General features: G+C 44.0%; 1 protein-coding gene across 2 annotated transcripts in view; it reads right to left on the bottom strand.

Moving 5' to 3' along the window:
- The window catches only part of LOC124119178 (serine palmitoyltransferase 2-like), a 46,726-nt gene that overhangs the window by 9,598 nt on the left and 22,577 nt on the right, over positions 1-14,551 (bottom strand). For both annotated transcript variants that reach the window (XM_048388531.1, XM_046481606.2), the window contains exons 3-12: positions 13,049-13,203; positions 8,733-8,878; positions 7,141-7,265; positions 6,711-6,804; positions 5,382-5,487; positions 4,514-4,733; positions 3,118-3,244; positions 1,684-1,819; positions 746-875; positions 192-296 (exon numbers count right to left, since the gene is read on the bottom strand). In XM_048388531.1, the coding sequence (XP_048244488.1) occupies positions 192-296; positions 746-875; positions 1,684-1,819; positions 3,118-3,244; positions 4,514-4,733; positions 5,382-5,487; positions 6,711-6,804; positions 7,141-7,265; positions 8,733-8,878; positions 13,049-13,203 (1,344 nt within the window). The remainder of the gene's footprint in view (positions 1-191; positions 297-745; positions 876-1,683; positions 1,820-3,117; positions 3,245-4,513; positions 4,734-5,381; positions 5,488-6,710; positions 6,805-7,140; positions 7,266-8,732; positions 8,879-13,048; positions 13,204-14,551) is intronic.

Here is a 14,551-nt window from a genome sequence, read left to right as displayed (position 1 = left end):
CTGAAAATCATTTTTAGAGTTTTTAAAGATCAAATCTGCCATTCTTTATTACGCACGGCTCCAGAAGGACTTATCACTAGTGCCAGCAATTACAAAGCCCTACCCTATTGAGTAGATGTATTTAATGACAACGCCTAACAGCATGGCAACATTGTGATTTAGGTCAAGGCTACAATAAAGGTCAAGGTTACCTGAAGATGGGGCTCTGGGTCATCCTTACGCGTGTATGTTGGAACTGGCAGACGTGAGTACTTCAGATGCAACTTGTTCCCCACATCTTCAATAATCATCAGGGCCTGAAAAATCACAGATACAATCTTCAATCCTATTGATCTCAGGTACCTTTACCTTGGCAAAGAAGTCATCAAGCACACGTCATACACTTCATACTTTCTGACATTTATACATTTTTACCCAGAAATTGTAAGGGATCGGTCATTTATTATGGGGAGGGGGTTGGGGATGGGGTGAGATTGGTCTCAGCACGACTGTATAATATTCTGCCCTAGTTCGCCCAAGTTCTTTCTGCAATAACACCACCATTGGTTTCGATACCTTGCCTGACTACAGTAATAAATCTGAAACACTCCTTTGTTGTTAAAAGTATCCATTGTACGAAACAATTCAGCTCCTGGCACAAGTATTTTTGTTCATCCATTTATTATGTGTACAAAACGACCATCACTCTGTGTGCACTCATTATGAAGAAACCATTATTTTGAATGCTACATTCCCCACAACTTACTTTGTCCAGCATCTCTTTGGTATGAGCACCAGACAGACAGAACCTGGCTCGAGATTCAATGATAGGAGTAGCTGGAAATCCAACCACCACAATACCGAGACCTCGCTCCAAACATAAACGACTAAATGCCCTGGAAGAGAAATTACAAACAGTTAAAGACAAAGACAAACAAGTTTTCCCTAAAATATTATCAATATAAATCAAAGATCAAAAGAATGAATTGAATAATAAATGTGTGATGCCCTGTGGTCAGCCCTGGGTGCTGTTGTACAAAACGATCTTAGCGCTAAGGTGATGGTAACTCCCATACCTTAACATAGACTTTCGACTTTCGACAGTGCTAAGAGTGTCTTGTACAACTTCGGTTCTTGCCGTCAACCACTGGTGTGTTTGCACCAATCTCAATCTCTGAAATCTGATCTCTCATTATGATACTTCACCACAGAGATCTAGAGAAGACCCAATGCTGATTGGCTGATTAGAAAATTCATTTGCCACGAGGTGAGGTGAGGTGAAACTGGGTGTAATGTCGCGTCGAAGATTGTGTGTGTGTGTGTGTGTGTGTGTGTGTGTGTGTGTGTGTGTGTGTGTGTGCGTGCCGCAATTTAACATGAATACCCCACTCAGACACAGTATACTGACTCCGAGCCGACCAGTCCTTGTTTTAGCCCCTTAATGCCGAGCGCCAGACAGGGTAACAACAAGTACCATCTTTAAAGGTCTTTTGGTATGACGCGGGCGGGGATCGAACCCCGGACATTCCGCTCTCCGGGCGGACGCTCCACCACTAGACCACGGAGGCGGTCTTTGCCACGAGAACCTAGGGAGGGCTTGTTTGATCTTCATGCAGGAAGGCAGCGTACCAGACTAACAGATCAGATTTAAATGACACTGTCCTAGACTCAATGACATGTAACACAACATCATCCATCACGTACGTTGTCTTGGCAGGCATGTACAAGAGCAAGGGCACCACAGGCGAGTCCTTGTTGCCGTAGACGATGAAGCCTTTTTTCTGAAGCTCTCTGCGGAAGTAGGAGGTATTCCAGGCCAGCTGCTGAATGCGACTCTGACCTGTGCAACATACAACTGAGGCATACAATTCTGAAACGGTTTACCAGGACCAGTGGAAATTAACCATTTACTTGATGATAAATTAAACTAACTTTGATCCCTATCCAAAAATGAGTCTAAATTCATGGAACTTGACTGGTTCATGTGTACGACTGTTTGAGCGAAAATGTTTGTTTGTGTTTTAATGCTGTACTCTGTCATGCAGGCAGTCTGTACATAATCCAGACTGGGCCCTGTTCAACAAAGCCATCGTAGCGCTAAGGTGATCGTAACACCCATACTTTAACATTAGCTTACGACAGTCGTAGCGCTACGTTCGCTTTGTGGAACGGGGCCCTGGACCATAAACATTAACATACACAAGTGAGTGTGAGTGAGTGAGTGAGTGAGTGAGTTGTGAGTGAGTGAGAGAGTGAGAGTGAGTGAGTGAGTGAGTGAGTGAGCGAGTGAGTGAGAGTGAGTGAGTTGAGTTAGGCATTATGCTTATGCTAGCCACATAAAATATTATTTCCGAATCATCCTGTCTTAGGCATCAGAAAACACTATTCTGTACAGTGCTCATTATTCAGCCTTGCATGACAACGGTACAAGGATCTATACTGAAACATCGCCTTTGCAGTAAATAAAGAAGTTGTTATCCATAAATGATCTCTACTTTATCACAACAGAAATCTAAAAAGAGAATGTATTTTAATTCTGGGGACAAATGTGATGTCATATCTTTTGTGTCACAATGAGCGATATGATGTCAATGGTGACATGCAGTGAGGAACAAAAGCCTTGCAAGGCTTGATAAGTTTTCTTCAGGGTGCCCACCTCATGTTAGCTCATGAGGTTGGCGTGCTTATGTGCTTTCAATGCCTGTCATATGTTCAAGTGAAGTATTACGGTGTAAACAAACTGCGTATACAGCGCCATATTTTGTTTACAGGCTGTTGTCAGTGTTTCCGTAATTCCAATCAACAACCCACTCAAAACACTGGCCTCTCCCATACTGCTCACTCAAAATATTTGCTAACACCAAAGAGTTTGCGTTTTATTTAGTCATGGGAGAATGGAGATAAACATACTGTGTTTTCAATGTAGAGCGAGGTTACCTGTAGATTTAACCAGACTAAGTTTAACATTTGAAACCTCATGCTGCTCGTTCGGTTCCAGATTCAATTCAGCGCAGTTACATCTACGGGTAGCCAGCTCTACATTGAAAAGACAGTATGCTTAAATTTTGAAGTGGAATTTTAGAAGCTTGAAAGAATATAGCAGTTGAAGTCCATAAGTCCACTTTTCCTGAAACTCACCTATGTTAGTTCCATCTTTGCCCATGATGATCTTCATGGAGTGGATGATCTGCCTGGCTACGGGAGGGGAGATGGCACAAGCATAGATGGCGCTGTGTGAATTCACTTTCAAGTGTTTGATGAGGCGCTGGAATCAACACATACAGTTAGAAGTGTGTGTGTGTGTGTTGGGCATAATGCCACATTTTTCTACATTAGTATTTGGGTTATATCACAGCATGATAGACAGACTCACAAGGAAACCAGCAGCATGGGCCGACAGACCAAGGATCTCTACAAGCAGCATGGGCCGACAGTCCAAGGATCTCTACAAGCAGCATGGGCCGACAGTCCAAGGATCTCTACCAGCAGCATGGGCCGACAGTCCAAGGATCTCTACCAGCAGCATGGGCCGACAGACCAAGGATCTCTACCAGCAGCATGGGCTGACAGTTCAAGGATCTCTACCAGCAGCATGGGCCGACAGACCAAGGATCTCTACCAGCAGCATGGGCCGACAGATCAAGGATCTCTACCAGCAGCATGGGCCGACAGACCAAGGATCTCTACCAGATCAAGGATCTCTACCAGCAGCATGGGCCGACAGATCAAGGATCTCTACCAGCAGCATGGGCCAACAGACCAAGGATCTTCACCAGATCAAGGATCTCTACAAGCAGCATGGGCCGACAGATCAAGGATCTCTACCAGCAGCATGGGCTGACAGACCAAGGGTCTCTACCAGCAGCATGGGCTGACAGATCAAGGATCTCTACCAGCAGCATGGGCCGACAGACCAAGGATCTCTACCAGCAGCATGGGCCGACAGACCAAGGATCTCTACCAGCAGCATGGGCCGACAGACCAAAGATCTCTACCAGCAGCATGGGCCGACAGACCAAAGATCTCTACCAGCAGCATGGGCCGACAGTCAAAGGATCTCTACCAGCAGCATGGGCTGACAGTCCAAGGATCTCTACCAGCAGCATGGGCCGACAGATCAAGGATCTCTACCAGCAGCATGGGCCGACAGATCAAGGATCTCTACCGGCAGCATGGGCTGACAGATCAAGGATCTCTACCAGCAGCATGGGCCGACAGACCAAGGATCTCTACCAGAGGGAATAAGAGATTCAAACTCACAACTTGCGAGTCAGGCACATCTAAGGGGAGCAACTCTGCATAGTGTTACCCTTCAATATGGAATGGCTTAACACTATTGTCTTAATTATTCATAATAGTTGGAATTGCAAAGCAGAATAAGCGTCAAGGACATGTTACTTGAGCAATTGTAAAAATACAAGGATTATCTATCGTCAGGAACTGTTTTGGCCACAAAATCCCCAGTTGTCTTCCCTTGTCACCTCTCACACAACAAACACAAAATACAAAGTTCCTCCGAGGAGTTTACAGTTACCTTTGTTCCTCCAATGTATCCTCCAGCTGAACCAAAGCTCTTGGTGAATGTACCCATCAACACATCCACGTCTCGTGGGTCAACATTGAAGTAGTCTACGACACCGCGGCCGTGGGGCCCCATGGCTCCGATACTGTGGGCCTCATCCAGGTATATGTATGCCTTGTACTTCTTCTTAAGGGCGATAATGTCAGGGAGTCGCACTATTGACCCTTCCATGCTTTAAGAGAATATTCAGAAGCATTTGAAAACAGTTAAAAAAAACAATCTGTAGCACTATTGAAGATATTCTGTTCATATGTCAAAGTTGGGATGTCCGTAACTTTTGACATGTGAACTGGATATGCTCAATGAAACTATGGCACAGTACCCCCTCATACACTGTCTCCCTCACACGTACCTACTTATACAAGTCTACCCTACCTGAACACACTTTTAATAAGTCTCTCCTTCCTGTACCCCCTCATAATAAGTCCTGCCCCCTACCTTTACCCCCTTATTATAAGGCTCTCATACCTGTACCCCTTTATAACAAGTAGGGGGCATGGGTGGCCCAGTCGTCTAAGGCGTCGCGATTCACTGTGCAGAGTTGTGTCCCTTGAGCACGCCAGAAACCTATGATTGTGGGTTCTAATCCCAGTTCACCCCAATTATGTTTCTAGGTTTGTCAGCACCATACCCGTGCTCGTGGGTTTCACTGAAGTGGTCAATGTCTGAGACATGCATCACTTTGGGCTTTCTTCCCACATTAAGCTGACACACCGGGATATAACTGGAATAATGTTAAAAGCGGCGTTAAAGCCAACTCACTCACTCACTTATAACAAGTCTTCCCTACCTGTACCCCCTCATAATATATCTCTCCTACCTGAACACCCCCTCTACAACAATGAGTATTTTCTTCCATGGCCGGTGAGTTCGAGGCTGCCCATGGACCACAGCTTCACAGAGTTTCTTTTCTAAATCCTTCATATCTGAAAATGAGAAGATTTCATGAAAAACTGTTTTTTATACACTTCTTTTATGTAATCTTTCAAGTTCACATATTTTTAATGAGTTAGAGTGAGTGAAACCCACGAGCACGGGTATGGTGCTGACAAACTAGAAACATGATTGGGGCGAACCAGGATTCGAACCCACAATCATAGGTTTCTGGCGTTCCCAAGGGACGCAACTCTGCCCAGCGAATCACTGTGCTTTAGACGACTGGGCCACCTGTAATTAGTTAAAAGTTAAATAAATATTTTCAGCCATCAAATGGGGCCTTGTTCCACGGTACCCAGGTCCTGTCTATGTACATTTGGTGTAATTCATTCCATGTGGAAACTGTGACATTCTTAAATATATGAAACTTGTCTGGACTGCCAACTGGCCTCGTCCTATGTCCTCCCTTAGAAAGTATAGCTGCACTGGAGATATAATTTTTGTTAAAACTATTTACTATGTAAGATGATCTGCTTGTTGTGGAAGGACATAGAAAGACTTGACCTAAAAGAACACTCTTATGGCAGTAATTATTAATGTAAAATCTCACGACACATGATACAGCAGTTTCTGAGAAGATGTTTTTTTGGCAACATTCCATTAGTCTTTGAATCATCTTCCTGAGGCAAGAGAGTTAACTGACTATAAAAGTCCAGTTTCTACCCTTGCCGAAATAGGCTGGAATTCCTGCTCACGATCATAGCGCCACCAGTTGCTATTACGAGTTATGTCCCTTCTAAGTCTCTCTTATGGACCAATCAGATTCCACCTCTCATACCCATTTGATTAAAAACACGACAACGAGTTGGCGGTGCACATGCTTTGCAAATCCTGCAATCGACCGAAATCTGCACGACAGTTAATCTACCGGATTTCAATTTCATTGCATGACTATGCATAGACTTGTTAGTCCAGCCAAAATGTTACTCCATAATACCTGCCTAGTTTGGGAAGGGTGGAAACTGGACTTTTAAAGTCAGTGAACTCTCTTGCCTCGGGAAGATATCTTTGAATCTATGAGCCCAATATTGTCCCTTTGCATTATTTTTAGTGTTCCTTAGTGTGCCAGGTATTTGGCCATCATGTCTATAAAAAACATGGCGCATCACAGATAAAAGCACATGCAAGTATTGTGATATGTATCGGATCGTGAGCAAGGTATCGTGATACGTATCGGATAGGACAGTTGGTGTATCGTCGAACCCCTACTTACTATTATGCTTGAATATTCTGATTGTAGCTCCACTAAGGCGAGCTCCCAGGACAAGGGAGGCGTGGTTCAGTTCATCACTCAGGATGAGGCAGCCCTGGAAACAGCGAAACATGAATCATGACACATGGCGGACATCCAGGTATCAGTATCAGGTTGAAAGACATAAGTCAGCATACAATGTATCTCATGGCACTTGTTTCTGGGACAAGTGAAACTTGCAAGTCAAATACATTTCAAATTTCTCAGATCCTTCTTGTTAATATCAAACGTCAGTGTTACTCAAAAACATTATTAATGCATGAAAAGTTTCTTTGTAATGCTATTGTACCAACATTCTGTGATACAAATTCTCATAACACATTGATGAGGGATTCCCCATCAATCCAGAGCCCAGTAGCTGATCTTTCCTTTTGACCATCATCCCACTAACCTTCTTCACGAGGGCAGGCATATTCATAGAGTTAGTGGCGAAGCCCATTGGGAAGGTGACAGCCGCCTCGACTCCCAGGAATTCAGCCATCAACTCATCCAGTTCCTTGTGAATTTCCAAATAACCTGGAAGCAGAAGAGCAATAACCCATTTAATTGGTTTATAGTTTCAAGAAGAAAGGACATACCAGGTAATATATTTCAGCTGTTCTTTCTCCATACAAACTCACCTAGTTCCTGTCTCCTGGCACACACACCCACCACCTCTTCCATACAACTCACCCAGTTCCTGTCTACTGGCAAACACACCCACCACCTCCTCCATACAACTCACCTAGTTCCTGTCTCCTGGCACACACACCCACCCCCTCTTCCATACAACTCACCCAGTTCCTGTCTACTGGCAAACACACCCACCACCTCCTCCATACAACTCCCCCAGTTCCTGTCTCCTGGCACACACACCCACCCCCTCTTCCATACAACTCACCCAGTTCCTGTCTACTGGCAAACACACACCCACCCCCTCTTCCATACAACTCACCCAGTTCCTGTCTACTGGCACACACGCCCACCCCCTCCTCCATACAACTCACCCAGTTCCTGTCTACTGGGACACACGCCCACCCCCTCCTCCATACAACAACTCACCCAGTTCCTGTCTACTGGCACACACACCCACCCCCTCCTCCATATAACTCACCCAGTTCCTGTCTACTGGCACACAAACCCACCACCTCCTCCATACAACTCACCCAGTTCCTGTCTACTGGCACACACACCCACCCCCTCCTCCATACAACTCACCCAGTTCCTGTCTACTGGCACACACACCCACCCCCTCCTCCATACAACTCACCCAGTTCCTGTCTACTGGCACACACACCCACCCCCTCCTCCATATAACTCACCCAGTTCCTGTCTACTGGCACACACCCCCACCCCCTCCTCCATACAACTCACCCAGTTCCTGTCTACTGGCACACACGCCCACCCCCTCCTCCATACAACTCCCCCAGTTCCTGTCTACTGGCACACACACCCACCCCCTCCTCCATACAACTCACCCAGTTTCTGTCTACTGGCACACACGCCCTTCCGTTCCTCCATACAACTCACCCAGTTCCTGTCTACTGGCACACACAACCACCCACCCCCTCCTCCATACAACTCACCAAGTTCCTGTCTACTGGCAAACACACCCACCCCCTCCTACATACAACTCACCCAGTTCCTGTCTACTGGCAAACACACCCACCCCCTCCTACATACAACTCACCCAGTTCCTGTCTACTGGCAAACACAAACCCACCCCCTCCTACATACAACTCCCCCAGTTCCTGTCTACTGGCACACACACCCACCCCCTCCTACATACAACTCACCCAGTTCCTGTCTACTGGCAAACACACCCACCCCCTCCTACATACAACTCCCCCAGTTCCTGTCTACTGGCACACACACCCACACCTTCCTCCATACAACTCCCCCAGTTCTTCTCTACTGGCACACACAACCACCCCCTCCTCCAAACAACTCACCCAGTTCCTGTCTACTGGCACACCCACCCACCCCCTCCTCCATACTACTCACCCAGTTCCTGTCTACTGGCACACACTCCCACCCCCTCCTCCAAGGTGGTGACCTCCACAGCTTCAGCACATGGCCCTGTGTTTTCGGCAAAACCGAGGTAGTTGTACGACCCAAAGTTCATAACAGTTTTCTTCTTGCCTGTCAGCCTTTAATAAAAATTTGTTGACATGAGAAATAAAATCCATATTTTTTTTAAGGATATTTGAAGGCATATATTTTTTCTTCACGTTTACACTGAATTTACATTTACGTGAGTTGTGTTTGAATGTAAAATGATATGTTTGTCAACACATTTTCAAACTTCTACCAATACACCAAGTCCTTTCTCTATGCAACTCTATCAATAATGCACAAAGTTGACCCAACAAAGGCAGTTATTACCCCCTTCAATATCCAGATTAGCAAACCATGCTTGTCACAAGAGGCAACCAATTGGATTGCCAGGTCAGGCTCGCTGACATGGTTGATGCATGTCATCATATTCCAATTGCGCAGATCAATGCTCACCATGTCAATCACTGGATAGTCTGATCAAGACTGGAATATTGCTGAGCGCAGTGTTAAACAACAAACAAACAAAACAAACAATCTCTATTTAATTACTGCTACATCCCGACCTTAACATGCTACTGGCCTCCTTAGCACCTGGTTACTTTATTTCTCTCCCTATTGCTGAGTGCGGCGTTAAACAACAGACAAAAAAAAAATATTGCTCTCCAAAAAAAAATCTTCCACTACTGTACCATGATTCAAATTACCCACAATAAGCAGCCATGAGTTATCTCCCTTACTCTATTACACACAAACTCTTTCCCAGTGCGTGACACCTTTGTTACACTCAGTGTGGCAGCCAAGAATCTATAAATTTGCCCTCTAACACCAGCAGCCAAGAATCTATAAATTTGCCCTCTAACACCAGCAGCCAAGAATCTATAAATTTGCCCTCTAACACCAGCAACCTAGAATCTATAAATTTGCCCTCTGACACCAGCAGCCTAGAATCTATAAATTTGCCCTCTAACACCAGCAGCCAAGAATCTATAAATTTGCCCTCTAACACCAGCAGCCAAGAATCTATAAATTTGCCCTCTAACACCAGCAACCTAGAATCTATAAATTTGCCCTCTAACACCAGTAGCCAAGAATCTATAAATTTGCCCTCTAACCCCAGCTCCCTAGAATCTATCAATTTGCCCTCTAACCCCAGCAGCCAAGAATCTATAAATTTGCCCTCTAACACCAGCAGCCAAGAATCTATAAATTTGCCCTCTAACACCAGCAGCCAAGAATCTATAAATTTGCCCTCTAACACCAGCAACCTAGAATCTTTAAATTTGCCCTCTAACACCAGCAACCTAGAATCTATAAATTTGCCCTCTAACACCAGCAGCCAAGAATCTATAAATTTGCCCTCTAACACCAGCAACCTAGAATCTATAAATTTGCCCTCTAACACCAGCAACCTAGAATCTATAAATTTGCCCTCTAACACCAGCAACCTAGAATCTATAAATTTGCCCTCTAACACCAGTAGCCAAGAATCTATAAATTTGCCCTCTAACCCCAGCAGCCAAGAATCTATAAATTTGCCCTCTAACCCCAGCAGCCAAGAATCTATAAATTTGCCCTCTAACACCAGCAGCCAAGAATCTATAAATTTGTCCTCTAACACCAGCAGCCAAGAATCTATAAATTTGCCCTCTAACACCAGCAACCTAGAATCTATAAATTTGCCCTCTAACACCAGCAGCCAAGAATCTATAAATTTGCCCTCTAACCCCAGCAGCCTAGAATCTATAAATTTGCCCTCTAACCCCAGCAGCCAAGAATCTATAAATTTGCCCTCTAACCCCAGCAGCCAAGAATCTATAAATTTGCCCTCTAACACCAGCAGCCAAGAATCTATAAATTTGCCCTCTAACACCAGCAGCCAAGAATCTATAAATTTGCCCTCTAACACCAGCAACCTAGAATCTTTAAATTTGCCCTCTAACACCAGCAACCTAGAATCTATAAATTTGCCCTCTAACACCAGCAGCCAAGAATCTATAAATTTGCCCTCTAACACCAGCAACCTAGAATCTTTAAATTTGCCCTCTAACACCAGCAACCTAGAATCTATAAATTTGCCCTCTAACACCAGCAGCCAAGAATCTATAAATTTGCCCTCTAACACCAGCAACCTAGAATCTTTAAATTTGCCCTCTAACACCAGCAACCTAGAATCTATAAATTTGCCCTCTAACACCAGCAGCCAAGAATCTATAAATTTGCCCTCTAACACCAGCAACCTAGAATCTTTAAATTTGCCCTCTAACACCAGCAACCTAGAATCTATAAATTTGCCCTCTAACACCAGCAGCCAAGAATCTATAAATTTGCCCTCTAACACCAGCAACCTAGAATCTTTAAATTTGCCCTCTAACACCAGCAACCTAGAATCTATAAATTTGCCCTCTAACACCAGCAGCCAAGAATCTATAAATTTGCCCTCTAACACCAGCAACCTAGAATCTATAAATTTGCCCTCTAACACCAGCAGCCTAGAATCTATAAATTTGCCCTCTAACACCAGCAGCCTAGAATCTATAAATTTGCCCTCTAACACCAGCAGCCAAGAATCTATAAATTTGCCCTCTAACACCAGCAACCTAGAATCTATAAATTTGCCCTCTAACACCAGCAGCCTAGAATCTATAAATTTGCCCTCTAACACCAGCAGCCTAGAATCTATAAATTTGCCCTCTAACACCAGCAGCCAAGAATCTATAAATTTGCCCTCTAACACCAGCAACCTAGAATCTATAAATTTGCCCTCTAACCCCAGCAGCCAAGAATCTATAAATTTGCCCTCTAACACCAGCTGCCAAGAATCTATAAATTTGCCCTCAAAGCCCAAATGTAGTCACGCTTAAATTTTTGTTTGTGTCAGATTGGTTCAAGGTTGCAGACTAACGGAAAATCACCCAACTACCCCCTTACATTCTTACTATACCAACTACTTTATAGTTGACATGAAATAGAAACTCAAATTGACAAACAAAGAAAATAACAGCTGGGGAAAGAGTGTTCGACGTCTCGACTGTCATCACTTGTTTGGAAACATAATGGTTAGTCGGTTGCAAGTATCACCAGCTTTGACTGGCGGCAGCGATAGAATAGAGAGCTTCGTGAACAGGTTATTGCTGTGTGGAACTTGTGTATACATTGAGTGAGTGAGTGAGTGAGTATGGTTATACGCCACTTTTAGCAATATTCCAGCAATTTCACGGTGGGGGACACCAGAAATGGGCTTCACACTTTGTATCAATGTCGGGAATCAAAACCTTGTGTACGGCATGACGAGCGAACGCTTTAACCACTAGGCTACCCGACCGCCCCCTTATCTATACAGAATAGGGGAGAAAACTCATGGCTGCTTACTGTGGGTAATTCGCATCATAGTGTTGTGATAAAACCAGGAGTAAAACGAAGGAGTCACAGGCTGGGAAGGAGCTTGATGTATACATGGTGTAGGGGAGATAACTCATGGCTGCTTACTGTGGGTAATTTGCATCATAGTGTTGTGATAAAACCAGGAGTAAAACGAAGGAGTCACAGGCTGGGAAGGAGCTTGATGTATACATGGTGTAGGGGAGATAACTCATGGCTGCTTACTGTGGGTAATTTGCATCATAGTGTTGTGATAAAACCAGGAGTAAAACGAAGGAGTCACAGGCTGGGAAGGAGCTTGATGTATACATGGTGTAGGGGAGATAACTCATGGCTGCTTACTGTGGGTAATTCGCATCATAGTGTTGTGATAAAACCAGGAGTAAAACGAAGGAGTCACAGGCTGGGAAGGAGCTTGATGTATACATGGTGTAGGGGAGATAACTCATGGCTGCTTACTGTGGGTAATTCGCATCATAGTGTTGTGATAAAACCAGGAGTAAAACGAAGGAGTCACAGGCTGGGAAGGAGCTTGATGTATACATGGTGTAGGGGAGATAACTCATGGCTGCTTACTGTGGGTAATTTGCATCATAGTGTTGTGATAAAACCAGGAGTAAAACGAAGGAGTCACAGGCTGGGAAGAAGCTTGATGTATACATGGTGTAGGGGAGATAACTCATGGCTGCTTACTGTGGGTAATTTGCATCATAGTGTTGTGATAAAACCAGGAGTAAAACGAAGGAATCACAGGCTGGGAATGAGCTTGATGTATACGCGGTGTAGGGCTGCTAACTGTTGGTAGTTCGCATCATAGTGTTAAAGATAGCTAATTGAGAAAATCGCCAAATGGCCATCGCTGTGATGAGCTTGTGAATACATACTCAAAGTTCCACCCATGGTCAGGAGTGACCCGTTCCAGTGTGTCCATATGTGCTCCAGCCACACTGCAAATAGGCCGGTTCCAGCAGTCCCGCACACGGCGGTAAAGATTCCGTGTGTAGAAACTCTCCCAACTGGCATAGAGTGGCACAAACCCCTATGACAAGAAAAACAAGCATGAAATACTCATATCCCCCGCCAATATGTCCGGTTGTGTGCAAGGCATTAGCTCCTGTGAACTATGTACACTGGGCCTTTTTGTAAATGGCCTAATTGCAGCACTAACAAAGTTATTACTGGTGTTGTTTTGCCATCTGCAGTTTATGATAGAATATATTCCTGAATTTGTAATGAGTAAGGATGAGACATATGGACGAACAACTTCTTTATTACAATTAGGAGCGATGGTTTCGGTGTAGGTTCTAACACCGTTATCAAGCAAGTGAAGTACAGAGTATGGTTGACAAGAATATATAGTTTTTATACAGTAGAGTAGGTTTAAGATGAGATACACTGTTGTATTTCTAATGAGTTGTGTTTCTGCATGGAGTTAGTCGGTGAATGCAACAACCGTGTCCATGACATTTTTGGAGGAACATACACACAAGCAATGCAGAACTTACCAACAAGAAAGGAAATGTATTCAATACTGCGAGATGACATTATGTGCCAAGTTTGGTGAAGAAATATGGTACGGTTTTCAAGATCTGCTCCCGAAACGAGGACTACCGCAAAGTTGTTGCCATGGAAACTCGAAAAAATTATTTTTTTTTAAATCCCAAACTATCAAAAGGCACCAGTTCACCACTAGACCTATCTATGTGCCAAGTTTGGTGAAGAAACATGGTACGGTTTTCAAGATCTGCTCCCGAAACGAGGACTACCGCCATTTTCAGTCTAAGTCAAAGTCGTTGCCATGGAAACTCGAAAAAAAATTATTTTTTTAAATCCCAAACTATAAAAAGGCACCAGTTCACCACTAGACTTATCTATGTGCCAAGTTTGGTGAAGAAATATGGTACGGTTTTCAAGATCTGCTCCGGAAACGAAATGTAACAGATGGGACGGACGGAAGGATGGAAGGACAGCACCCATTCCTATATCCCCCTTCCACTTCGTGGCAGGGGATAAATATAACACCATTTGACATGGCAGCCTTAACCAATATCAGAAAGGTACAAGAAGTACTTCAAGTGAGTAGGTGAATACTGTTTTAGATCACTTACTTTGAAATTCAAAATATACTCTATCAGAAGAAAGATGTTATTTTGGGGGCATTGCTCTAAATGCAATTGATGCACTAAGCAACTTATTCTTCCAAAGCAGGGGCTAAATGGAGCTTATATTTTGGAATTGTAATAATGCTATTCATGGTCAGAGTGAAAATAAGAGAGGGCCATTTACTAATATTTTGTTCAGACCAAGTTGATTACATTACTTATATTACACATATTTAGTCGAAATTCCTGAAATTTGATCTTAAAAAAAATATGACAAAACAATGA

The sequence above is a fragment of the Haliotis rufescens genome, unplaced genomic scaffold (assembly GCF_023055435.1).
Source record: "Haliotis rufescens isolate VD_foot unplaced genomic scaffold, xgHalRufe1.0.p SCAF_73, whole genome shotgun sequence".
NCBI lineage: Eukaryota > Metazoa > Mollusca > Gastropoda > Lepetellida > Haliotidae > Haliotis > Haliotis rufescens.
This window is presented reverse-complemented; position numbering and strand designations above follow the sequence as displayed.